At 53.1% G+C, this 26,693-nt stretch overlaps 1 protein-coding gene across 2 annotated transcripts in view; it reads right to left on the minus strand.

The window, feature by feature from the left end:
- Positions 1 to 1,618: 1,618 nt before the first annotated feature.
- Positions 1,619 to 26,693, minus strand: part of MBOAT2 (membrane bound glycerophospholipid O-acyltransferase 2) — a 66,611-nt gene continuing 41,536 nt past the window's right edge. The window contains exons 4-13 of one of the 2 annotated variants that reach the window (XM_087823322.1): positions 23,084 to 23,179; positions 15,482 to 15,537; positions 13,997 to 14,051; positions 10,040 to 10,223; positions 8,503 to 8,695; positions 8,055 to 8,158; positions 7,326 to 7,390; positions 5,957 to 6,089; positions 4,049 to 4,200; positions 1,619 to 2,658 (exon numbers count right to left, since the gene is read on the minus strand). In XM_087823322.1, the coding sequence (XP_087679448.1) occupies positions 2,433 to 2,658; positions 4,049 to 4,200; positions 5,957 to 6,089; positions 7,326 to 7,390; positions 8,055 to 8,158; positions 8,503 to 8,695; positions 10,040 to 10,223; positions 13,997 to 14,051; positions 15,482 to 15,537; positions 23,084 to 23,179 (1,264 nt within the window). In that variant the 3' untranslated portion in view covers positions 1,619 to 2,432. The remainder of the gene's footprint in view (positions 2,659 to 4,048; positions 4,201 to 5,956; positions 6,090 to 7,325; positions 7,391 to 8,054; positions 8,159 to 8,502; positions 8,696 to 10,039; positions 10,224 to 13,996; positions 14,052 to 15,481; positions 15,538 to 23,083; positions 23,180 to 26,693) is intronic. The other variant, XM_087823323.1, reaches the window with a different exon arrangement.

Below are 26,693 nucleotides of genomic sequence, written 5' to 3' on the forward strand. Positions count from 1 at the left end.
TGATCTACGGGCATGAAAATCAGTCTATCTTCTAAGTAACTGGAACGTCCATCAATTATCTTGTTTTCACCGTGGTAGCTCTATGATTATAGTCACTGAGCAGGAGGTAACAGTGATCTTAGGTTCACAGGCTGAGAAATAAAATACAGTCAGGGAATAGGAACAAGTGGTGACTGTTTGTAAACGGCTAAATAGGCTGAACAAAAAAGGTTTCATTAACCTTTCTTGTTTCCACTAATGACATGCCTAGACTTGTCTGTAAATTCTAAACTTGTTCACTTTTTCTTAATCATGACCAGATTCCCTGCAGCATTAATTAAACTGAGGAGATTTGGGGGCAGGTACTTGCCATGATTACTGTCCATCCTCTCAGGATGCACAGCCAGCTCCAAGCCAAGCACGGGAAAGGGGATTCCTCGGCCACCTGCTGTTCCCCGGGAGGTAATGGGGCCCGGTTGACCTCCTCCCGTGGGAAAAGTCACCTTTAGAAAAATGGACATGTTTCGCCCGGCCGGGCGTGGCTCAGCGGTTGAGTGTCAGCCTGGGATCCAGGCGATCACGGTTCGGTTCCCGGCCAGGTACATGCCTGGTTGTGGGCTCGATCAGTGGCTCTCTCATCATTGATGTTTCTGTCTCTCTCTCTCCCTCTCCTTTCCTCTCTCTGAAATCAATAAAGAAATATTTAAAAAAAAAAAAAAATGGACACGTTTCACACAAACAAACACTCTCGTGTTTCTAAAGTTCTAAAAAGACACATTGATATTTTTGCTGATTAGGGCCTCAAAAGTTCCAAGTACGCTTGCTCTCCTTTCAATGAAATACATCGCGAAGGCAGGGTGGCTGCTCTGTTCTTAACTTCATTTGAAAGTTGACTAATGACAAAAAAGAGAGACTTACCAGAGATAGACAATTTGCATTTCATTAAATAAGGCAAAAAGAAAATAAATCCCACAAGAGGTCGGTCAAACGCAGGTGCAGTCCAGAGGCCCCTGCCTGCCCGGCTGGCTCCCAGCCCCGCTGAGGGGTCCGTGGCCGAGGCCCTGACCAGGCCGCATCTCGGCCACTCGCCCCTTTCGGCTACCGCAGCATCGTGAGGCTGGGATTCCCGGAGATGCTCGGGACTCGAGGCGAGCTCATTGTGGGGAAAATGGCCCAGGAGATAAAAGCACATGTTTCTACTTACAGAATCGAACACTCATTAACAAGTATTAACAGCAAAATTTTAATGTGAGAAGTTAAGAGTTTGGAAACTAATTTATAGTATTCTCTAAAAACGTGGCTCAGACCCAAGGACATTAAGTTTTCATTTCCCTAAAACCTTCCCAAATATGAATTAAACTGTCAAGGGGGAGAAAGCGACCAGCCCGACAGCAGCCTCCCTCGGCGGTCTCTCTTTCCAAGCCTTCGAGCCAGCCACCACTATTATTCTCATAGCCCTTTTATAATTCTACATCGTTTACGCCTGACAGATTTCATTGAAGAGTCCAGCACACTAAAAAGTTATTAAACTTTTACGTCTTACATATCACAAAAACTCAGATAAATAAGGATGAATGTGCTTCTGCCCAGCACCTGGTCCCCGCCCCGTGCGCCGAGCCTCCTGTGTCTGCCACTGGCTCCAGGCCCCGCCACCCGGGCCTGTCTTCCTTCACGCCTGCTGCCTGCCTTCATCATCTTCTCTCTCTTTCGTAAGAAAACAAGCTTCAAGTATCGCATTACCGATCTTTAATTACGTTTAAGAAATTCTTCCTAGGAGGGCTCTCTGGCTGACACAAGGTAGTTAAACTCTCCAGGAAAATAAGCTACCTATAACTTGGCATCCATGCTGTTGACAAATTCACTCTGTACTATAGTCATTTGAGATACTTTCAGAAAACCCTTCGAATACTGAGATGTTTATTGCGTTTTTAAAGCAGCCACACTCTTAAACACCCTGTCTCAGACGTCCCCAGAACTCCTTTGCAGCACATCACACGGAATATTGACATAGAGTCCTCACAATGTCACACTTGAAAATACCATTGAGGAACAATATTTTAGGAAATAGAGGGTTTAAGGCAAGACATTCATTTGGAAAAGTTCATTTCTCTCGATGGTCCGGATTGACACAATTCTTTTCCGGCCTCCGCGGTGCCTTGGGAAACACAGCGTACATTCAGCAACAGGGCGCACAGATGACCCTGCGGACATATGCTGAGGTCCTGAGTGCCCGTCGAAATCCTGGAACTATTTTCTATAAGGCGTGGCCCCGGGGACATGGCATGGGAGGGGCTCTTTAACTCCCGTTTCCAATCAGGGACACAGGAAATTCCCTACAGCAACAGCCCGGCTCCCCCACCACCTACTCTCTTTTCAAGCAAACCCAAACCCCATGAGAAGGTGCTAAGATCGGTCGCTGTTAACAGAAAACACAGCTGCCGAGCATGTTCCCATCACTGCTTTAGCGGCGAATGTCTAGAGGCTATGTCTTGGTTCTGGTTGCACACATTGTTTGTTGTGAAAAAACTATTCTGTCCCGACGCATGTCCTGTTTCATCAAACTTTTTGGATCCCGACAGCTGCACGTTTTCACGTGTGTTCTTTCTTCTTTGAGTTTTTTTCACTGGTAACAACAATAATACTAAGATACCAATAATGTGAAGGCAGTAATACCAGGAGCTAAAAGGGAAAAGATTAAATGTGGATCAATAACAACCTTTAATAACCGTACATCTGTCCACATGCCACATGCCCCCCCCTTAGGATGTGTTTATTTACCAGGCGATTCTCTCAGCCACCCCGCCCCGCCCTGAGACGAAACCCGACAGTGCGCCCGGGGGAGCTTATCAGGCCGATTGGAAGCCTGAGAGCAGCCATCACGTGGCATTCGTTCCTCTGTAAGGGTCGCGAGGCCACGGCCAAATAGACCCACGACGAAAAGGCACCGTTAGCAGCTGCGGCGACCTGAGAGTAGCCTCTCCAGCCCGCAGAGGGACACACGGAGCGAGCAGACAGCTCGGGGGTGGCAGAGACGTCCCTGCTCGGGCCGCTCCTGCCGGCTACTGTCCCTAGTTAAGTTACATGGAGTCTCGGGAAGCGAGTGACCGATCAGCAATGCTGCCACTTGACGGTTATTGTTGCGCAATAAAGAAATGTCACGCTATTAAAAATACGTTCAGAAGTCTCATTCCCCAGATGAAACATAAGCCAAACGGGACCTGAACTCCTCCTACAGCTCTAAGTCGAAGTGACGGGTTGGGAGGAGCCTGGGGAAATTCAAGCAGCTCAATCACATTGAAAAACGTGGAGCCCGGCCGGGCGTGGCTCAGTGGCCGAGCGTCGGCCTGGGGTCCAGGCGATCGGGGTTCGAGTCCCGGTCAGGGCACATGCCCGGGTTGAGGGCTCGATCAATGACTCTCTCCTCATTGATATTTCTATCTGTCTCTCTCTCTCCCTCTCCTTTCCTCTCTCTGACATCAATAAGGATATATTTAAAAAAAAAAAAAAAAAAACGTGGAACGACTCTGTTACAGGGCATTTCAGCAGGAGCAACTGCGTGTCTTCCCGCAGGCTTATCCGACACGGCCGACCCCACAGCCGTGCTGACCGTCCTACGTGTAGGACAGTGGGGGAATTCAGGGGGAATAAAGGTTTGGGTCGTAAAGGTACCACCCGTGGGGGGGGAGAGGCGTGAGATAAATAAAATACCAAATTCAAGTAATTTCTACGACAGGGACGGCAGAGGGCCGATGAAACATAAAAGACGGAGTGACGCCAAAACAGGTAAATAAAACTTAACCAATCTATGCTCTTCCGATTAACGAGATGGAGAGAATGACTCCCCGCCGAGGGCAACCCTCCTCTTCCCAGTCGCCCCGCCGCGGGGTCCGAGGAGGGGCCGCCGGCCGGCGCTTCTCTAACTCAGCCCCTCGTCCGAGGGCTGGGGGGACTCGCCCGGCCACGCGCCTAGGCCGGGAAGGAGGCCCCGGCGCCCGCCTTCCACGGCGCCCGACAGCTCGGGGCGTCCTGCGAAAACGAGGGGCCCCCGCGCCGGAAGGGCCCCGCTCACCTATAAAACGCGAGGGACGGCCTCACGGAGAGCAGCACAAACGGCACCACGGTGTAACTCACGGCCACCTGCGTCGCCATCCACGTGGCCACGTCGTACAGCAGTTTAAGTTGCGGGGATTTGAGGAAATAGTGTCTGCAGTTATTTCTCATCTGAAATAGAGAGAAACGCGGGCTTCAGGGATTCTTTGCCACTTTTCTGTAGATTTCAGGTTGTATTAAAACTAAAAATTTCCCCAAAAAGTTAAAAATAGCTCCTTAAGTCATTTCTGGTAAAGCACAGTCTCCACGTCAAGCTGACCCTGTTTTCCGTTTCTTCATAGTAACGCTGCCCCCGGCGACCGGGCGGCGACGCGGCCCCTCCCTCTCCTGGTCCCGGCACCGAGCTCTCAAGTAAATGACCGCGTCACTCGCAGCTGCGGCTGGTTATCTGTCCGTTAACGGAAGCTGGGACGGGCCTCCCAAAACAGGCTGCGGGTTCAATTCCCGGGCAGGGCACACGCCCCGGTGGTGGGTCTGATCCCTGTCTCAGTGCACATGGGAGGCACCCAAGGGATGTTTCTCTCTCTCCCTTCCTGTTTCTCTAAAATCAGTAATAATGATAAATAATAATAATATATCCTTGGGTGAGGATTTTTTTAAATCCTATGGGGGAAAAAAAAGTTTTCTAATATCACTGTTTTAATGCTCTTAGCTTCTAGAACATCTGTTTTAAAATGTGTAGATTTAACCAAAAGTCTTGTCTCTTTGTGCTGTGTCCCGGCTCCTCCCGCCTGCTGCTCCCGGAGGTCGGCTGCGAGGACCCAGGTGAGTCTCTCCGAGGTGACGCGCCGGTGCTGAGCGGAGCGTCCAGACACCATCCTTCCGAGTGGCCAGAGGGGGCCGGGGCGCCTGCCACAGCGGCTGCCGCTCTGTTCCCTCTGCCCGCCTAGGACCAGGCTCTTCCCCGGCCGGGCCTCAGGCTCTCCTGTGACCGCCCGCTTCCCTTCCTCTGCTCTTCCGGACTGTTCCTCACTTACGCGCTATGTACGCGCCCACGAACTTCCTGCCCCAGCCACAGGTACCTGTCACGCACTTTCAAACCGAATTTTCCTAGTGTCATTTCCGTGCCTAGACGGCCACTTTCCCCCATTGCTCTCACTAATGAAATAACTTCCATCTTCCCAAGCCCAAGTCCGACCGCGTCCTACTGAGGTCAACTCCAGTGGACCAGCCAAAACAGACTCCTTTCCCCTCTGGGACTTGCTGTCTGTAAACCCACAGACTCTGTCACGTATGCTTTGTGGTTACGTACGCGTGTACACACATGCACACGCACACATGCATGCATGCACACACACGCACACCTCAGGCCCCCACTTAGACCCCAAACTATGAGGAGGCCCAGCCCTTAGCCAGCCCTTCTTGGCATTTCCCTCACCCCCCCCACGACCTCACCGCTGAACGCAGCAAACACCTGCCAGTGTGTTCAAGAAGCCACCTTACCTGTAAGGGACACAAGCTTGTCCCAACACCGCCTTTGTCACGTCACTTTCCTCCGACGGACTCTCAAGGCCTCACACTCAAGTGTCCCTCTTCTCTTCTCACCCACACCACCAACCTAACTGCTCAACTGTTTCCCAAAATGCTTCTCCAGGTCCCAGCCAGGCCAATACCCCGAAGAGCCAGGGGTGGCCCGTCTGCGTGGTCAGGCCTGTCCGCAGCCCCCTTGCCCCCGGAACCAGCGCCCACAGGTTACCGCTTCCAGGAGCCAGCGCTCAGCAGGCCCGCCCGGCGGTCACCCCACAGCCCGGCGGTCACCACACAGCCCGGCGGTCACCCCACAGCCCGGCGGTCACCGCACAGCGCGCCCGCCCCTGCGCCCACTGAAGGGCCGCGTGAGGGGCGAGAGGGATTTCCCGGCACTTACCGCTCGCGCGGCCAGTGTCATCACCACTCCGGTCAGAAACGTCAGGTAGTATCCTGGGTACACCCCGTGCCAGATGGCAGACAGGATGAACGTCTGGACCGTCGGACTCACGGTGGCGCGTTCGTAACACACCCTAGGAACCGTGAGAAGCACGGGGACAAGCGGGTGATTAGGCCGCGTAAAGCCCGCGACAGTCCTTCCTCTACCGCCCGAGAGGACTCAGGGGAACCAGGGGAACAAAAGCGAGTCTCCGAGGCCACAACATAACCTGCGAGCTCAGGGACATCCCTGCTGTACAGTGTCAAGTTCAGGAAACTAAGTTTAATTCCCATCCTCTTGCTGGTACCTGTCACAGCTCAAGGGGTCACGCTGGTGTTTGGGAGTCTATACTGGTTACAGAGGAAACCAGTTACAAAAGTAACTATGGTTCAAGTTATTTTCATTTTATGCTACTTTATAATTCTCGTTAGTAACATTAAGACCCTTCCACAGAGCCCATAACACTCTTCTTTCCGACGAGTGGGCTTAGTCTAGAGTTTTCTTTAGGGAACTCGGAGGGAAACAAGATGCTCCTAAGGCATCAAACTCAAAATCGAGCAGAACGGCACAGGTAACACGGGATCAGCCCGGGGGCTCTGCAGCCGCCGGGGAGACGGCCAGGCGGCAGCGAGCGAGGGTCGCACGCAGTGTGGGCATCTCGAGGGAGACGCCCAGTAAAGGGCGTCACGAGGGGAGGCTCGTGCCCAGGGCCCGGCACAGGGCAGCCATGAAAGAAATTCGACGCAGGGAACAGCGAGGCGGAACCTCGGGGGTCCCCGAGCCGTTTCCTCACTTCATCTTGTGACCCTTGCTCCTCCTGAGCCGCCTTCACCCCCGGGTCGGCCGGGCAGATCCCTGGGGAGCCCCGCCTCCCCGGTGCTGTCCCTGCTCCCCCCCTTGTTCTCACGGCAGGGGACGCACCTGCAGAGGGCTCTGCTGTGTCTGTCACAAGGCTGTGACCTGCAGGGGCTCGGTTTGTCTCACCCTGTGCCCAACATCGAAGGATCTGCTGAACTGAAATACTTTCAAACTGGAAAGTCCAGCGCATGCGTACAGGGGTTGTCCCCTCACTTATCCTGTCTGACCGACTCTCCCATGAACGAGAGCGGGGGGGGACGCTCGGCAGAGGCCGTCACGGGCCGGAAAAGGGGTCAGCGACGGCCGCCATGAAAGCCCGGCCTTGTGGGATGTCACCCGTGTTCCCTGGTGAGTGCCAGGCCCCATGTCACTCAGCACGCTGCTCATTAACCAGGAGCCTGAGCTCAGTGCAGCCCGACCTCGGGTACCAGCTGCCAGGGGGCCGCTGAAGAGTGCCTGCGAAGGAACCTACCTTTTGAGCCAAAGAGCCGTCTGAATATTCCAATTATCGAGAAACATCTTGAAACTTGTTGACATCTGAAACACAAAGGGACTTTTTTCTCTGCCCAACAAAACCACAAAGTTTTTAATGTAAGTAATAACGTGTTGCTGTGCTAAAAATAAGTGAGCTTGACAATGATGGTAGTGGAGGGGTTTCTGTACGAGTCCTGCTTTTCCGACATGGTAACGTCAGGCCCTGGGGGGGGGGGGATGTATTGTAGGGCAGAGGGACGAGGTAAAGGATTCCCGCCCTCTTCTCTTGTATGTTAACATTTACAGGGGTGCCCTGGGATTATCCCCGAGAAACTCCTCACAGAGTCAGCAAAGGGCTCTCTCCTGAGGATGGACGTCCTCTCAAGGATGTAGAGTTAAAGACCAACTAGAAAAACTAGGGTCGTTCCTATAGGATACTCGTTCCCTGGAGCCATGCCCTTCAGCCACCCCTCCCCGGCTCCTCGGAATTCCGGCCCCACCTGGCCACCCCTGCAAGGTGGGCCCGCCCCGTCTCCCCACCCTCCCGGCCCCTCACTCAGCCCCTCCCGCTAAAGCTGCCCCCCGTCCCAGAGGCAGCCTTGCTACTGGTTCAATTACTATTAAAAATCCTTCAGTTCCTCTCTCGGACATCACATCACAACTGAGGAGAGCAAACTATGCTACTTCAAGTTAGTTACGGTCACTAACTTCTTAATGATTGACCAACCTCTATTTGCTGAATCCTCAAATTGGAAATTAGGTCCCAACGAGCTTCCCCGTTTTTGTCATATCCCCTGAAACCGAAGCCCGCGGCGTTGTTTATAGCGTCAGCTGTAGGGAGCAAAGGGGGAACAGTGTTAAGAGCCTCTGGAACAGTCTGCCTTGTTTCCCCAGAAGGCGTATGTTATCATATATATCACCGTTTACTCTTAAACAGTAAAAATGGATTTATTCTCACTTTAATCTAATAAAATGGGCTTCGATCCAGTTTTTAGGATATATCCTCATGTTCTGGGTATGAGCTATGAGGTCCGTTTCTCCTGTATGAACGACCCTAATTTTTCTAGCGGGTCTTTAACTCTATGTCCTCAAGAGGGCACCCTCATGGCTACGCGTAGGGCAAGGGACACTTCAACACATTAACAGAAAAGTCCGTTTGTTCCCGCGTTACTCACCTAACGTCCATGCAAAATAGTATTTGGGTCTGGCAGCCAAAAGAGAGACATATAGATAGATAACCTTTGTCGGCCACGAAGCGGTAGCTTGAAAATGCTCGTCGATGTTGTGCTCCACAGGGAATGCGTTCGAGACGGTCAAGTGAACCAATAAGGAGAGTCCACAGACCAGGAGCTTCTGAACGACCGCCGCCTGGAAGCACGAGACAGGGCGTCACCGCCTAACCCGCCCTGCGACGTCCTTCCCTGGCTCGGCGGCCGTGGGGCCTCTCAAAGGGTAAGCGCTCGGCCTGGGGACACAAAACGGTCAGTGGGAGGGACCTGAATGCACCCATTCTCGAGTCCGAAGCTCAGCCTAGTTGGATGCAGGGTTTTTCGATGAACCCTGAGCCAGTAACCGGGAACATGAAGACAATAGCACCTTTTTGGCCTGGAGCACAGTGAGCCACACAGCAGGAGAGAGAAGGGAGAGCTTTGGAGGGAGGTGAGCCATTCCCCGCTCACCCTCTGTCTGCAGTGACTTGGAAAGGAGGCCAGTCCTTGCTCCCAGCCCCTCGTTCTGAGAAACACGCGAGCCCCCTCTTAGTGTCCCTTAGACTTTCTGATCAACCTTCTCGTGGGACTTTTAGGTTCCGCCAGATGGATCCCGCAGGGCGCTCGCCCGCACGAAGCCCACGGCCCTTCCTGACAGGGCAGCACCTCCGCGGTTCCGGGGGCCCCGCATGCGGCTCGGAGGGCGTGAAGACTGCTCGGGGGAGGGGCCTGCGCCCCCTAAGCTCCCACTGACGACCTGAGCCTCGGAGTCGCGGCTTCCTTGTCCGTGAAATGGCGAGACTAAGAGGACCAACCTCAGGAGACCGCCGGGAGGGCCGAGTAACTGCGCCTGGGGCCCACGACAGCGCCCGGCCCGGGGGACGCGCGCTCAGAGTGTCAGCTGCTGCTCTGCCTCACTGCTGGAGTCGGAAAGCGGCTCTTAGAGGTGGTGCCATTGGAAGTAGGTCTTTAAAGGGGGGACAGGTTTCAACGGGCAAGGGAGAGAGGGGAGAGCAGGGGGAGAGAACAGTTTGAATCTGCTGGAACCTAAAGTCTGGGTAGGAAAACCCTGGAAAACCGGGTTGGCTCAGTCCCACGAGAAGGGGAAACATCCATCGCTCTAAAGCATTCTTCCCAGGAAGGAGATCGGCAGTTTCCCAAGTTACCTATTTCTGTTCTATCATGATTGTACTTCCACCGAGCATCTCTACTAGGTACTGGGAAAGGAGTCATTTCTCTTGTAAAAAAAAAAAAAAAAAAATGTGTATATTCCACTTACTGATGCCTCACCGGTGACTCTTGTGTGTGCCCTGCCTGGGGATTGAACCAGCAACCCTGGTGTATCGGGACACAACACCGTAACCGACTGAGCTACCCGCCAGAGCGTGCAAAATATGTTTAAAGGAACAGATGGGTGCATTCGAAACCTGGAAACACTGGCATCGTTAAAGGCGCAGGACTAATCAGTACGTGCGGTAAGGCCGGGAGACCCTCGAGCTCTTACGTTCGGAGACGGCTCTGCCCTCTCGCAGTGCGGTTCTCCTCTGCCGCTCCCGCCCGACTGTGTCCCGTGGTACGACCTGCCTTCGATGAAGGTGATGTAGTCCTTGTAGGAGCAGAGGGGGCCGGCCAGGATGCCCATGAAGTTGCAGTTGTAGCTCAAATACTCCAGGAGGCTGGGCATACGCCTGCGTGAACGACAGCAGCTGTGAGACGCGACCGGCGCTCTCGGGAAACTCAGCGAGAACCACCGCCTTCCCCCTCGCCGCTCCCGCCACGTCCCACATAAAACAAGCTTTATTTTCCACCTGCTTCCACACAATAAGGATCCTGAAAGACCAGGATGCAGTCGTGCTCAGCAGCAGCTCTGGACAAAAGAGCCTGCACGCAGATCCCTATGAGCAACTGCAAATTCCTCACGAGAGAAACCTGCATGGACAAGGCCTGGCAGAAAGAGCCGTCCCCACCGGTCAATCATTCGCTCATTTAAAACGTCCGTGTGCACCTACTACGCGCTCACACGCGCCAGCGTCTAGATGCCGCAGTGAACAGAGAACCTGCACGCACAGAGTTGAGCCTAGAGCTGCGGGAAACACACCAAGAATGTATAAAATATTCCCAGAGCTGCTAAGCACTACGAAGAGAAGGGGCCATGCTGTTATAGTAATAAGGCAGAGGAGGCCTCTCAGACAGGACGGCTTTGAGCAGAGACCGGGAGGAAGCGAGAGAGGGAACCGAGTGACTCTCGGGGACAAGGGTCCCAGGCAGAGGGACCGGTGATGCCAAACCCCTGGGCTGGGGCATGTGGGCAGCCCCGGGGCCTGGGAGGCCGGAGCAGACGGGACCAGGGCAGAGGAGGAGGGAGGCGGCGGGAGCCGAGATGGGGGACACCCAGGGCTTTATCCTGCAGGCGAAGGAAACCTACAGCAGGCGTCTCAATACCCTTGTCTCAAAAGATCCACAGCCCCTGTGGGCGGACAGGGCAAGGGTGGGGGTGGAAGGCCAGGCAGGAGGCGCCCTGGCTCGGGGGGGGGGGGCATCCGCACACAGGGCAGCCGTGGGTTTGCTAACGGACTGGGTGCGGACGAGAGAGAGAGGAAATCGAGGCTGTCTCCCAACATTTTTAATGCTTCGAGGTCAAGCCCCAATGGCACATGTCGCCTAAAGTCTACCAAGCATGTTAGTTCTCAGTGCGGGTGCCAGGTAAACACTGGTTAGTGACACAGGAGACTCCGCAGACTACATATACCATCATGTAAGTGAGTTAATTTTTGAGAACCGGCTCCATGTATCGATTCTGCTGTCCACTGATATAAATCATCATAAATAAAAGGGCTACGCCTGGGAGCAGGGAGCAGGCTCTCGGGCGTGTTACCGTCCCTCCTTTCTCTCTAGAACGAGCTGTCCCCTGAAAAAGCACAAACACTCTGTGGGGCCAGGGGCAGGGGACAGAACCCCTCAGACATATTTTTATAAAAAACAAGCAGAGAGAAAACAGTGTTCCCTGCCCACCTGGCACCAGCTGGGCCGCCGCCTAACCAGGGCTCCCTGTTAGTTTCCTCACAATCACTTGTCTGCCTCTCCAAGTGTTTTGAGCCGTGAGCATTTTCTCTGGAGGGCTCCCAGCTGATCAGAGGGAAAGGTCCCCAGCAGCGTCCCCCCACAGTCCCGTTTCATGCTGAGCCCGCCCCCTGCCCGGCCCTCCAGCGCCGGGCCGCGCCCTGCCACCACCCTCACAAAGGGCCTCCTTGTGCGTCCACAACAGAGCTCCATTGTCCATGCCAATGATTCCAAGACCAAAGCCGATGCCAACTTGTCCAAGTTCAGCCCAATCTCACCAAGTCAAACTATGTATCACAATTCGCAAGGACGGGAGATGGTTCTCAACCACGAAATTTGCTGAAAATAATTTCTGGCTCAACGGTCACATCCTAAAGGACGAGTCATTTAGGGATTGGGGCAGAAAACGGTAACATCTGCCATTAAAGTGAGAGCCAGGTATAATGCTATGTACGTCATGAGTGGCATTAAATGAAAGATTCGTTCTGTCCTTCCGTAAATACTTATTTGATATCAACTACGTGTAGCCCGAGGTTAGGGCCTCTCAATCTCAGCGTTACTGACATTTTTAACAGTAATTCTTTGTTGTGGGGATGGAGGATGTGTCTCCAGCATCCCTGGCCTCCACCCATTCGATGTCAACACCACTCCCTCCATTTGTGACGACAAAAATGTCTCCAGACATTGTCGCGTCTCCTAGGGCCACAATCGCACCCCGCGGTGACCTGCTGTTAGGTGATGAGGGTGCAGTAAGACCAAGTTCTGTCCTCGGGTAGGAAGGGGAACAATCTAAATAAATAAATACCATCAGCCGATGATTCACGTTGCGAAGGAAAACAGAGCAGGCCCGGGCCGGGGTGTGATGCGGGGAAGGCAGGCGCGTTCCTGGCGGGGATCGGGGTCTGCGCAGTCACCGGGGACTGAGCGGGGGAGGGTGGGGGCCACGGGCGCTTAGGTGCAGTGGTCAGAAGAGAGAACAGTTCATTCTCGCTTCTCAAAGGATCCAAGGGAGGATGTGTGTCCGGGGAAGACAATACAACTCCATGCACATGAAAAGCACCTCTGCCTGCCGGGCAGGGGGGCTGCAGAGGGCAGGAGGGAAAATGGAGCCCGGCTGGGGAGCGATGACCGCAGACCCCGCAGGAAACAACAAAGCTGGGCTGGGGAATCCCGGCGGAAGGGTGGGAGCTCAGCCAGGTTAGAGAGGGTCAGCCGTCAAGGTCAGGTGAGGGAGAGATCTCACAGAAACCGTTAACCGGCCTTGCTGGCGTGGATTTGCAGTAAGAGAAAGGCAGCTGGCCTACGTTTCTGCCCTAGGTCACTCGTGACAAAAGGTACCATAATTTTAAATCCGGGGCATCAAATTCAAAATGAGCCCAGTGGGCGAGACCAGACGTTTTCCACTCTGGTTTCTCCCACTCCTCGGACAGTGGAGCAATGAGTTGAACTAGGTTTGGGGTCTTGCCAGGTGGCTCTGTGAGAGACAGAGATGAAGTGGGACCTGCGTCTCCACTGATGAGTGGTCACTGGGACAGACCAAGGCTCACGGAGATCACGGAACCCGGGTCAGTTTAACCCCTCCGCAACGAAGCTCATTCACGTGTGTGGGCTGACATGTAAAGACCGACTCTAGGGACTATCAAAGCAGAAACTTCTAAAGGTGGGGAACACAGAAGGTGCTCCAGAAGGCAGGCTCCCCGGGATCAGAGGTGCACACCGCGGGGAGGCCTGTCTACGGTCACACACGCGGCCTCCTTCGCCGGCAGCCGCGCCCGAGCCCGTCGGTTCTAGATTTTCAGGAAACAAGCGCTTCCGAAGTTTTTCTTTACGTAAAACACGTATCTGATCTCTAATTAGATGATGTCAAGATCCTTCCAAAAAGTAAGCTGTTCCTTAAATTAGTCAACGGAGTTCCTACAATGAACGGAGCAGAAGCCAGGCCCAGGATGAGTTCCTCACACTGATGAGCACACCCGACTGGGTCTCCCGCATTTCAGAGCACGGCACCCATGCGCTGTGTGACTATCACAGCTGACCGGGGCCTGCCGCCGAGTGCTGGTCCACAGAGTGTAGCTGCAATCATTACTCAGCACGACCGCAGGGCCGCCACGGAGACCAGGGGCTCTCCCGTCTTCAGGGAGCCGCAAGGGGCAGACTGAACATGCAGCGGGTCACCTCATGGCACCCAGGAGGTGCACGCGGAACGAGGACACAGTCGGGGTGCTCTGGGGCCTTAGACGGGACGCCTAGCCCAGGCCGGCGGGGCGTGGGGGCAGGGAGGCGCGCCGAGGGAGGAGGCTTCCAGTGGCTTCCATGAAGGAAGCGCCTCCCGAATGACCAGGCCGCCCCGGCCAGGTGGGTACCGCGTGCCCCGGGCAGAATACAATCGAGAGGCACGCACCTTACAGCTAAATCTCTCTGCGACGGGGTCAGTTCTTCATCTTTTCGGAACATCCCTGAGAAATAAAAAATATATATACTTTTATCAATTACGGTTTCTCCAAAGAATGGTGTTTTTCCCACTCACACATTCATCGCTTTCCTCATTTGACATTCGTGCTCTGATCCCAGTTTGGGTATAAAACTGTTTGGGGTAATCGGCTCCTTTCTGGCTCATGGCAACACCAGCTCCACGGGCCCTCGAGCCACCCAACATGCCCAGGCCTGTGCCAGATGAATGCACACGTCGGGGAACTACTTTGACTTTTCTTTAGAGGAAATTATTACTAAGTGAAGAAATTCCCCACAGCAAACATGTCTTTTTATTTTCATTTTCATTTTTTTAAATTCTCACCCGAGGATATTTTTCCCCACTGCTTTTTCAGAGAGAGTGAAAGGGAGGGGGGAGGGGGGAGGGGGAGGGAGAGAGAAACATCGACCGGGGCCGGGGATCCAGCCTGCAACCCAGGTCCATGCCCTTGGCCGGAATCAAACCCAGGACCCTCAGTCCGCAGGCCGACGCTCTGACCACCGAGCCCAGCTGGCCAGGGCAGCAAACCTATTTCATAGTAAATGCTGTGACTCTTCCAAAGGGGCATTCGAGCGTTTCTGTTATTGGATGACTTAAATGACCATCAGGACTGCGGAAGGGACCCTGGAGCCCTGAGACCTGGGCCCCTGCCCCCCTCGCCCCTCTGGCTTCCCCCAGACCGGAGGACGTGATGGTGATCACACATCACATGCCAGATCCTAAACCCAACTTAAAGGCCACAAGAAGACTAGGTTAAGATGCAAACAGCACTTAAAAAGCACGTGAGGGTCCTCCCCAGCGGAGGGCACAGGGCACAGGGCGGGCGACACAGGCAGTGGGGCTGCTGCCGCCCAGGAAGCTCCGAGGCTCCTGCGAACGGCGGGCTGATGGGGAGGCTCCCCCAGCCTCTGAGGGACCAGAGTCTAACCCGCAGGGCGCGGGGCCCTGACCGGGCGCCTCCTATGGCACGGGGTCATTCCCCCGAGACGTAAGGTGGACCTGTAAACTCTTACACTAAAAATACGCGTGCGTGTGCGCAGAAGGGGGAAGGGCCGGGAACTGCTCAAACTTTAACACGCATGTAGCACAGAGGTGAAGCAGGAGCTAAGAAAACTTCATTTAGACCGAACGTCTATTTCCTTTATATCCTGAATTGCCACTAACGTGGGTCACGTGTCTGAATCGCACTATTTTACTTTGTTTCTGTCACCGAATCGAGTGCAAAATTAAGGTGAAACACGGCAGAGAACCCGCACACGGTAACAGCCCTAAGTAGGCGTCGGCCTTTCCTTCCCCTGCCTCACCGCCCCCCCGCCCCCCTCTCAGGAATGGCGGGGAGCGAGGGCAACGCCCCGAGAACAGATGCGCTGAGCGTGACCCCTTCCAGCGATGAGAAGTCAGTTCCTAAATTCTCACCGTCATGAACTTCGTAGGCCAAACTCGTGATCTTCTGGGTGAGTATCATCATGGGGCTGTGACAAAACAGAAAACAAATACGTTAAAAGAGTATGTTTTAAAGAACAGATGCAGGGACAAGTTTATTCTGCTTATACAACTACAAAATCCTGACATTTTCGTAACATAAAAAAAAGACCTCCAGGGAATTTCAAAGGGAGACCCGGGGGCTGCTGTGTTTGGGGAGGTGCAGGAGGCAGGGCTGCTGGGCCTCGCTCTGCAGAGCAAACGGGGGGGGGGGGGGGCTCCTCCCGAAACGCAGTCGGGCGTGGGCACGTGGGAGCAGGGCCTCAGGCGCGCCCTCGAGGTGCCAGGTGATGCGAGGCCGGGGGAGGACCCCACAGACCTCAGACGGGCCTCCACCCCACCCCGCTTTGACTCAGCCCTTTTTCCAAACCCGGTGCTGCCGGCTGCCTCAGGCTGTACTTAGAGGCCACAACCGAGCTGCCTGGGGAGAGGGGACTGGGCGCCAGAATGCAGGACGCCGGGTAAGATGCGTGACAGAACAGGACAAAACTGGAAGGGAAAGAACAGGACACGTCTGCCGCCCGGTTCCAGGAGCCAGGCCCCAGGGGTCAGGGGCCCGTGAAAGACGCCCAGAGACAGCCACCCAAAGCGCACAAGCCCCGCACACTTTTAAGAAAAGAAGACTTAAAACCACGTGACAAGTAAGAGAGCCACCAGGGTACACTTTTACAACTAGCACATTAGCTCACAGACAGAAGTGCTGCAGAACACTTAGCGCTAAGTGACTTATTAATACTTCTTGGAATTTTAATAAGACCAGGAGGCCGTGCTTGGGCCGCAGGTAGGGGTGAGTCCCTGCTGCAGGCCCAGGGCCCCAGCCCCGCTGGCCCCGCCCCGCTGGCCCCCTCCTGCCCGCTGCTCAGAGCGCGGGCCCGCTCGGCGTCCACGGCCACCCGCGGCCAGCACCAGCACCTTTAGACCCTGGCAGGACATTCATCCCTTCCAAATCGTCCACAGAGACATTCGTTCCAGGCCAGAGGGTCCTTGAACCTCGGTCCTTGACAGTCGGTCCTGTCTACAACGTCCATGAAGCCTGCGGTCCACGCTGACCCGTCCACCCAAGGCCCTGAGCCCTGAGCAGCCAGGCGCGGGAGGCAAGGAGGGTTCTCGCTGGCGATGCAGCCACAACGCCACTGTGGCGCCAATAGAACATGATGGGATTTTTTTTATGTATTAATCCTGGAGACCGAAAGTAGAATAAACGTTATGGGCCGTCTGAACCCAGGCATCTCCTAAGTGCGGACGTTTTGGACAGGACCAAAGGTCCACCGGCCCTTAAACACGTAAAGAAAGGAGACGGCGTCTCACAGCGTCGGCAACGCCACCGAGAGCTCGTTTCAAACGTTCCCTCCACTGGCCCTGGCCGGGCGGCTCCGTTGGTTGGAGGATGGTCCCGTCCGCCCACTGATTCCGGGGCAGGGCACACACGAGGTTGGGGATTAGATCCCCGGGCCAGGTGCCTGTGGGAGGCGACCAATGACGTTTCTCTCTCCCACCAATGTCTCTCTCTCTCTCAAATCAATAACAGCATATCCGTGGGTGAGAATTTAAAAAGATAAAAGAAAAAATAAACGCTCCTTCCACTGGCCATTAGATGCCCAGACCTGGACCCCTGAGGACTCACAGCTCATCCCTCTTCACCTAAAAGGCCAGGTCTCCCGAAACACTGTCAGGCGATGGTGGCGCCGAGGCCGACCTACGGGAGGGAGGAGACTCCTCCGGGCTCCCGGCGGTTCTCCTGCCCCCCCCCACAGGAAATTACTCCCCCCCAGCCCAGGTGCCCGCTGCGGGTGAGCTGTGCCAGGGATTCTACGAGCCTCTGAGGGTTACACACTGTCCCGCAGGATCCATCTCCCTGGGGGGAGACTCGTTTTCTCATTCTGCCTAATTCCATTCACAGTTCAGTTCACCGATGAATTACAAAATACCCCTCGGTTCTGAATTCTAATTCCCACGTCTCCTTAAAACATAATTAGCCCGGCCAGTGTGGCTCAGCGGTTAAGCGTCATCCCAGGAACCATGAGGTCACTGGTTCGATTCCCGGTCGGGGCACAGGCCCGGGTTGCGGGCTCGATCCCGTCAGGGGCGTGCAGGAGGCAGCCGATCAATGACTCTCATCATTGATGTTTCTCTCTCTCTCTCCCTCTCCCTGAAATCAATAAAAGATATATATTTTTAAAAAATCTATTATTCCTCCTGCCCGTGTGTTCTCTGCTCTGCGTGAACGCACCCACCACACTGCTCCGTAATCACGCGTCTGCTTCTCGGAGGCCGCAGAAGGCACGGGCTAGATAACAGCGGGAGCCGGGCCGTGCTTAGCTCTGCGCTCCAGGGCCCGGCGTACACACGGGCTCAAGGCACTGACTGCTTTGCAGAAACGTCTCACCATCTTTCCGTTTCCTTTACTGGTGACCGTTAGCCCTGAACACGCCCTTTGTTTTGTTTCATTTTTTGTTTTAAATGTATCTTTATTGATTTCAGAGAGAGAAGGGAGAGGGAGAGGGAGAGAAACATCAATGATGAGTCATTGACAGCTGCCTCCTGAGCGCCCCCTGCTGGGGATCGAGCCACAACCCGGGCCTGTGTGCTGACTGGTAATCGAACCGCGACCTCCTGGATCCTAGGTCGATGCTCTACCGCTGAGCCGCGCTGGCCGGGCTCCCTTTGGTTTTGAATTAGCCCAGTTCCACTGCCTCTGGTCCTAACTGTCACAGGGTGTGGCCAGGGCAGCTAGGGAGGGACGCAGAGGAGTAAGTTATGGACACAAGTAAAGCAGCACTGCAGTTCAGCAAGGGGCGAGCAGATGAATGACAGCCCCGAAAAGGAAAGCAGACGGGGACAGATGAGCCAGCGCAGGCGTGGGCGTCACCAGGGGACGGGGCAGCGATGGGGGGTCAGGACACATCTCCGCCCGGTGCAGCAGAACCCGGTGCGCAGAGAACACCCTTCTAAGTGAGAACGGCCCCAGCATAAGGTTAACTGCGGTGACTTTTCCTGCTCCGGCGACAGTCAGAGCGACCGCCCAACACCTCGCTCACACCTTTACTGACGTTTTAACTCCTGCTGACTTTGCCTCCAACAGTCCACCGCTCCCCAAAAGTCTGAGATGAGTTTATGTGACTCAGAAAGACCCCCCGCTTCCCTAGGGTGCAGGCTGCAGAGGGTGGAGGGGAGGAGGCAGGCGGCTCCAGAACCTCCTCCGAGCGAGGTCAGGGCTGCGGGGGGAGCCCCGCGCCTTCCAGGTGACGGCGCCGCTGTATTTCAGCGGAAGCAAGGTGTTTCTCCCATGGGCACTGCACTAGGAAAGTGGAAACTATGGCTCTAACTGTTCAGAATAAATACTTGGGCCCAGCCGGGGCTGGCTGGGGGTCGTCCAGGGCACCGAAAGGTTGCCGGTTCGATTCCCGGTCAGGGCACATGCCCGGGTTGTGTGTTCAATCCCCAGCTGGGGCACGTACAGAAGGCAACCAATCCATGTTTCTCGCTCACGCTGATGTTTCTCGTGGGTTTCGGGCAGAGAAATGTGGAGCCAGGGGTGGGGAGGTGCAGGCAGGAGGGCCTGGGGACAGCACCGGGGGTGGCAAGTGCAGTCCAGCTACCTTCTGAAGGTCAAGCCAACAGGAGTCGATGGTGATTTGACAGGACTCACTGCAGGGTTTGAGAGGAGATGCCGCCCAGGTTTCTGACCAGAGCACCTGACCGGAGCTGACCGAGAGGGAAGCGGCGGGAGCAGGGAAAGGACCAGGCATCCAGGGTTGGGGTGGTGAAAAGGCCCGCCTATTACACAGCGGGCGGAGATGGGAGAAAAGGCAGCTGAAGGCTCGTCAGAAAGCTCAGCTTAGATCCTGACCTCGCTGCTTATCAACTGGGCAAGACCGGGAAGCTGTCCAACGTCCCCTCCCAAGTTATCTACAAAATGGGGCAATAATGCCACTGCGTGGGTCAAATAAAAGAGCAGCGTGAGGGGTGCTGAGAGGCTTTCCCTCTAAACAGGAGATAAAGGGGAAGGTGAGTAATTAAGGGTGTGACAAGCCAAAGGAGTGATCTGAAGAAACGTGCAGAGAGGAAGAGGCGGGACACCTCAAACAGCGGTCATTTCACCTGGGCCTGTAAGGCCCGCGAGGCTCGGAAATGCAGACACAGCCGGGCGGGGCGGCCAGGAGGAGCGGCCAGGGCGGGCAAAGGGCGAAAGTCCCAGGGGTGAGCGCAGTTCTGTCCCCTGAGCCTCAGGCGGCTGAAGAGGGAAGGGGGAGGCAGGTGGGGGGCCGGGTGGGGCGCGCTCCGCTGAGGGCTCTGAGGGACAGCTGTCCCCTTTCTAGAGCCTTAAGAATCGGTGCAGGTCTCTGATAAAAGTCGTTACAGCCCACGGCTCTGCGACTGGGCGCGAGGTCAGGGAGAGGGAGAGGGCTCGGGTGGGTGGGAAGCGACCGGTAACCACGCCCGTTTGCTCCTGGCAGCCTGAACTACTTTGACAGCAGTAACCAGAATGTTCCCTCGTACCAAAGGTAGGTCAAGGTGTCAGGAGACTCCCACAGGCTGGCACAGGATAAATGGGACACTAGGGCTCAGCGGCTTAATAATTTACATCAAGCCTACTTGCAGCAGAGCTGCTGGGCCCGGGGGGAGAGGATGGTGCAGCAGCGAGGGGCTCCTAGGGTTCCCGTCACAGGGCCCAGAGTTGCCTAAACCCAGACTCCCGGCTTAACAAGGCTTCTAAGAGGAGGGAACGTGGCCATCGCACCTGTAGGCCAAATGCCCTGTCCCTCTATGCCGGGCAACACGGTCACCTATGAAATCGCTTGGCACCGGGCCACGGCACAGAGAATGCCCAGTGGATCTCAGCCGACTGGACCCACGGGAGTCACCAGGAACCCAAGTTACTGAGCGCCGGAGGCTATCTGCTCAGCCTGAAATACACAGGGCATCCCCCAAAATGTACACCCTCTTTAACAGCTGATGGCTCAACTGATGATTCTTTCCCTTCAGATTTAACCCACTGGAATTAATAATGGTACTGTGAATACATTATTCTGGGAAACCCTGTGTTCTTGATCTGAATGGAAAATTACATCACATGTACCTTTTTGGTGGATCCATTAAGCCGCCCCTGTGGCATTACAAACATCAGCGGTCTCCAGTCAGAACTCATTACCTGTCTTCATGCCGAGAAATGTGTTGTTCTCGCTTCCACCTGCACATCACTTATCCACGGAGGAGGCAAGCATCTGCCCTTCATCTTCTGTCTCAATACTATGTACTGAATAATCCAGAGGGGGCTCCCCACGGACCCCCAGTCCCGCCGTTTCTGCTCTGTCCGTTTACTGCTGGCCCTGGCCTCCGGGGCCTGTCTGTCGGTCCCACGTGTCTACACGGCTGCTGCTTTACCGACTCTGGGTCCTGCGCTGACCCTGCTACCCTCAAGCGCTCGGGGGGCCTCCTCTCCCTCCGAGCCCCAGCCTGGCCTGCATCACACCGACGGGTGGACCTGAGAGGCATCGCCGACCGCCGTCCTTAGGACAGTGATTCACTAACATTTCCCCGGTGAGCCCTCTCCTGTGTCCTACAGTAGTTTTATAGTTTTCTGCACAGAGGCCCCGAGCCTTCCTTTCCACATATATTTCTAGGTATTTCAGTCTTTATGGCTGCGGGAACTAGGACCCTTTCCCTATTATATTTTCTCACTGATTATTGCCGACTTAAAGGAAAGATGGGCAGCTGGACCCTGGGCCGCTTGGCGCCCCCGGGGTTCGCTCGCCTGCAGTCCTAGGACTCCGACGTCAATTTGGAAAGTCGTGATTTCACAACATTGTTAATTTCTATTATCAACATGCATACGCTGCATTAGTGGAGAACATCCTTCTTGTTTCTATTTTATATCAAATGCTTAATTCAGTTCTTATTTATCAAAATGCAAGTATTCAAAGCAGTGAATTTACCCCTGGGGTGGTACAGCTTTGCCCGCATTGCTCGGTTTTCCCCCAGTTTTCTCACCGTAGCTTCTACTTTCTTCTTTACTGAAGTGTTAGTACTGATTCAGTAAGTGTCTGCGTAATGCCACTCTGAGCGAGACCAGTTCGGCCACTGTTCTCAGGAAAATGGAATTTTCTACATGATTCGGATTCTTCTGAACATACACAACTAGTTCCTCCTTTCATTTCAGTACGATGACATGTGACCTGGGTCTCTTCTTCAAGTTCACGGTGGCCCAAGGTACTTATGGGTCCTGCGCACAGGCCCACTTTCTCCACGAGACCCGTCATCTGGGAGCTCGCTCACCAGCGTCTGGCCTCCGTTTCCAGACTCCAGGTGTATTTCAATCCCACTCAACATACTGCTAATTGGACTGTCTCGTTTTCTTACTGTATTTAATCAGTTCTGCTTTGGCTTGGCTTTGTTCTTTTGAATGCAGGTTTATTTTTAAACTGTTTAATAAAAGTAAAATCCATTTTAATCTCATTAAGGAAAAAGGGAACTTCATCTCCTACGATTCCCTTGTTTCACAGCAGTGGTTTCTCTCCAAGCTCCACATCTTTGGTCCATTTCTACTGTCAAACAATTATTTTCATAGATCCCATGATTTGATTTGTCTCATTTTTTTCCACATTAGTTGTCCTTAAATTGGATTTTCTGTCTACCCCGTTCAGATGACTCAGGACTGACTTAAAAGCAGGTCTCCTGTATCTCCTTCTAGAGAGAGCGGCCGGGCTGGGCAGAGAGAACACAGGGGTTGGTCTTCAACTCCCCCACCGCGTGCCGAGTCGTTAGCCGGTGCCCCTTATAAAGACCGTGAGCAAGTTAGTTCTTAGGGGCTCGGCCCGCGCTTATCTCCTAACGGGCACTCCGTCCGTTCTGCTACAGGCAGAGAGAGCCGCAGAGGGACCGAAGCCCCTTTGAGGGAACACAAGCCAGAGTATATTTCCACCGCTCGGCTGGATACGGGATAGAAGCAAGCAGAACATTTCATGAACGTGAGATGCCAAGAAGCAATATCCACGCTCAAGGGCGTTCTCCAGGAGATTCAGACAGCTGCAGCTCACCCCAGGACCTCTGCCCCAAGCAAAGCCCGTGGGTGCTAAGAGGCAAGAACAGGTGCTCAGAGCTGCCGCAGAAGCTGTGCGTGGCCGTGCGAAAGGCACTCGGAGACGGAGGGCGAGAAAGGGGAGCGGGGACCAGGCTCGAGGGGGCGGGTCTGCAGGCTGTGCGGCCGCAGGAACTTCGACCAGGACCGGGAAACGCTCTTAACGTCAGGATGCCACAGGACAAGTTTAACTGCTACGTATTTAAAATATTTTAAGTCAACATAAAAGGACAGGTTATCTTATGATTATATAACTCTATAAAAGACAACTTTACAAGAAGAAAATTTCTAAATTCATAAAGGGCTTTTCAACCACAATGTTTAGTAACAGCTTTTCATTTGAACTACTAAATGCAACTGTATTTTGTCCTTTAACCAACATGTTAGAATAGAAAGAAAAGAAAAAGAAAAAGAAAAAAAAAACACAACAGGCTACTAAATCAAAGTTTTCATCTTACCCTGAAAAATCAGCAGAATATTGTCCATAATCAAAGATATAGACTCTAGTAATTTGGCACACTATGAGGTATCCCAAAGCAAACACAAAACAATATCTGGAAAACAAAAATAAGCTGGATTAGTGAAAATAAAAGGTTCATTTTGTTAAAGAATACATTTAAGTAACTTATCAGACTATGTGACATGGCTGGAAACCTCAGTATTACTGGGTCTGCTCCACAATGGCTTTCTTCCATAAATGATGGAAACTCTTTCCTAGTTCCCGCTTGTTTACTGGAATCCTGCACCGTGGTCAGCGGTGAGAGCATTCGCCTGCTGCCTTCGTTCACTTTTTCCTTCTGGAAGGCCTCCGTGCACCCAATTCCGGACCTGAAAGTCACGCTCACAAAAGCATAAAACTGCGAGTACTGGTATTTGTTCTATTAATTCCTCCTTCTTTCCGGAAACCAAAATTTAGCCCAGAAATATCCGGCTGACAGGTACATTAAACAAACCCTTAATAGGACTTTTTAAACTTGTCCTCACCAGTCTACAAGCACACATCCTTTGTGTGCATCAGCTGTGCCATTGCATTGAGGCATGAAAAGGCAGTGACTTTCACAGTCTTAAAATGCTTGGAAGCGAGTCACAATAACTAAGAACATAGTACGGGGGAAGAATTTACATGGCAACAGAGGAGAACACAGACCGAGAAGCAGATCCTAGGACATAGGACACCACGTAAAGGGCAGGCCGCAAGGCCAGTTAGCGGGATGGATGGACGGACGGACGGATGGCTGGATGGGGGGTCACCCAAGTAGTTCACGACCTGGGTGGGGAAAGGGTGCTGGACCTGCATGTGCACAATTCTAGGCAGATTAGAGAATTATATCCAATACAAAACCAAAACACATAGAAGCTGTGGACAAATATTCAAATGTGCTCCAATGGGGGAAGGACTTTCTAAACACACACACACACACACACACACACACACACACACACACACACACATATAAATAGAAGAAATCAATAGAAAAAAACAATATGTTTTGCTAAGTTAAAATCTTAAACTTTTCACGAAGGCAATTCAGGTGGTTTTATGAAAGAGCCCTTTCAAACGTTAGACAAATCGGTAATTTGATCTGTTTGAACACTCCTGAGCAAAGGAAAGGGAGGAAAGCTTCCTGATGCAAATGTTCTCCAAAGTTAACATATTCCTGACAGGCACATCTGATGAAACAGCACATACGCATACTCACACGGTATTGACAAACCAAACCGAAAATAATTTCTTTAAGTCATGTGGCCGATTGCACTTTCCAAAGGTGGCTGCAGCAATATCTCCCAGTTCATAGGCTCTCCCACAACCTGACCGGCTCGCCCACCGAGAGGAAGTCCATTTCCTTTCCCACCCTGAACCCAGGCTGGCCCTCGACCTGCACTGACCAGTAGATTATAGCAGCAGTAACACGTTGCTACTCCCAGGCATAGCCCATAGTTAGCCTGGCAGTTTCTACTCCCTGCCTTTTGGAAGCTGGTTGTCAGGAAAGCGTGACTATCCTGAGGCCACCACACGTAGAGGCTCTGGAGGATGGGACAAGGAAGAAGGAGGGAAGGAGTGAGCGAGACAGGGAGGCGCCGAGCAGGGTCAAGTCATAAGCGTGAGGAAGCTGATGCCAGGTGAAGAAGAGGTATCTGCGCGGTTGAGCTTTCCCTGAATTCCGGACCCACAAAATCGTAAGCAAAACAATGTACCCATCTGTTCCAGGTCACTATTGGTGTAGTGACATAATCAGAAGAGAAATAAGTGAAAATAGGGTGCTATCAAAATGAAAGCCTGAAACAGCCCTGGCCTTAGGACAGAGTAGCAGGTGGGAGCAGAGAGGCCTGCAGGACATGGTTAGCGAAGACTTGAAGGGCAGTGAGGAAACTGTAACTGGAGGCTAGCGAGAAGGCAACCCATGCTACATAGTGGCAGAAACTAAGTAACACTGTTGCTTGTCCTAATTGGGAAAACAGGACGTATACCTAATAAAGTGCCAACCGGTTTCTTTTACATGCCTATGACAAAGTATGGCTAGAGAGAGATGAACTAAAAAAGAAAGGTGTTCAGGTCTTTGAGCTAAATTGAGAAAAAACAGAAAAGGCTCAGGACATCTTCCCAGTCAGCAAAATATTCTTGAAGTAATCAAAGTTAATATGAAGTCAGGGGTACTCTCTGATGACACCTCAGAAAGATTTAAGGGCACACCTTTCTAGAACCTCTTAGATTAAAAAAAGAATTTCTAAGAATCTTAAGGGCCTGCCTCTTAGACAAGAATGTTTGTAAGAATATTATGGGTGTTGTCCCACAGCCCTTTCAGACCAAAATAAAAGGAGACTGTCCAAGAGATCTGTGGGTGCAGCTTTTGTCTAATGCATGGCCCTTATTATTATTTTTTCAATATATCTTTATTGATTTCAGAGAGAGGAAAGGAGAGGGGGAGAGAGAGAGACAGAAACATCAATGATGAGAGAGTCATTGATCGGCTGCCTCCTGCACGCCCCGACTGGGGATCGAGCCCGCAACCCGGGCCTGTGCCCTGATCGGGAATCAAACCCTGATCGCCTGGATCCTAGGTCGATGCTCAACTGCTGAGCCACGCCCGGCTGGGCTGCATGACACTTATAATCAGATACACAGGAAGCCCACATAGTTTTTAAGGGGGTTGTACAAAATTAGACTGAAAGGGAGAGACAGTTCAAAATGAAAAGAGATCTTTAGGTCCCCAACAATCTACAGGTGTGTAGCAGCTAAGAAAGCTACTCAACTGCAAAATCTGGCCATTTCTTAAGAAAAAGGAAGGACAGTTCAGGGTGTGGAACCGAGAGCCACAGAGAACCACTTGCAGGGACTAGGCCTGGGCCCCAATCAAGGAAACAGTAACAGGTGTCTGTCTGGATTTCACAATTGCTATGGGCCAGAAATTGCTAAGTGACTTGCTTTCCCCTCCTGTTTTAACAGAAGTGGCTACTACAGTTCCTACAACTGTTCCTCCATTGTATGCTGGGTACATGAGGGACCAAAAACTTGCCTCTTTAGTTTCCTGGTCCTCAGACAGAGAAGACTTGTACTTCAGGAACCACACACAAGAAGCCTCATTCATACTAGACCTGACTTAGATCACAAGTTAGAGATCTGGAGCTCGATGTCATAAAGAGGTAAGACTTTGGGGATCTTGGGAGAAAAGTGAGTATATGTAACGTAAATTGTGGGGGATGAATGTAAATTGGGGGGAACGGAGAACAGACTGTCTCCAATAACAACCCTCCCTGCTGCGCATGTAGCTCTCTGTACATCAAGAGTTGGAATATAATTCTCCGCCCTTTGCTTCTGGACTGGTTTATGAATACAATATAACGGAAATGATTTCCAGAAACTTCAAGGCCTGGTCATAAGAAGTCTTGCAGCTTCCCACCGGGTTTCTTGTAATGTTTATCCTTGGCACGCTCTCTGAGCCCAGCCGCCGTGTGTGAGCAGCCCACGCCCATGTGGAGATGTGACGCATGGGTGCTCCAGTCACCAATCCCAGAGGACCTCCCAGCCAACAGCGACTGCCCTCCAAACAAGAAAACCATCTGAGATGT

The sequence above is a fragment of the Miniopterus natalensis genome, chromosome 13 (assembly GCF_054644295.1).
Source record: "Miniopterus natalensis isolate mMinNat1 chromosome 13, mMinNat1.hap1, whole genome shotgun sequence".
Lineage (NCBI taxonomy): Eukaryota > Metazoa > Chordata > Mammalia > Chiroptera > Miniopteridae > Miniopterus > Miniopterus natalensis.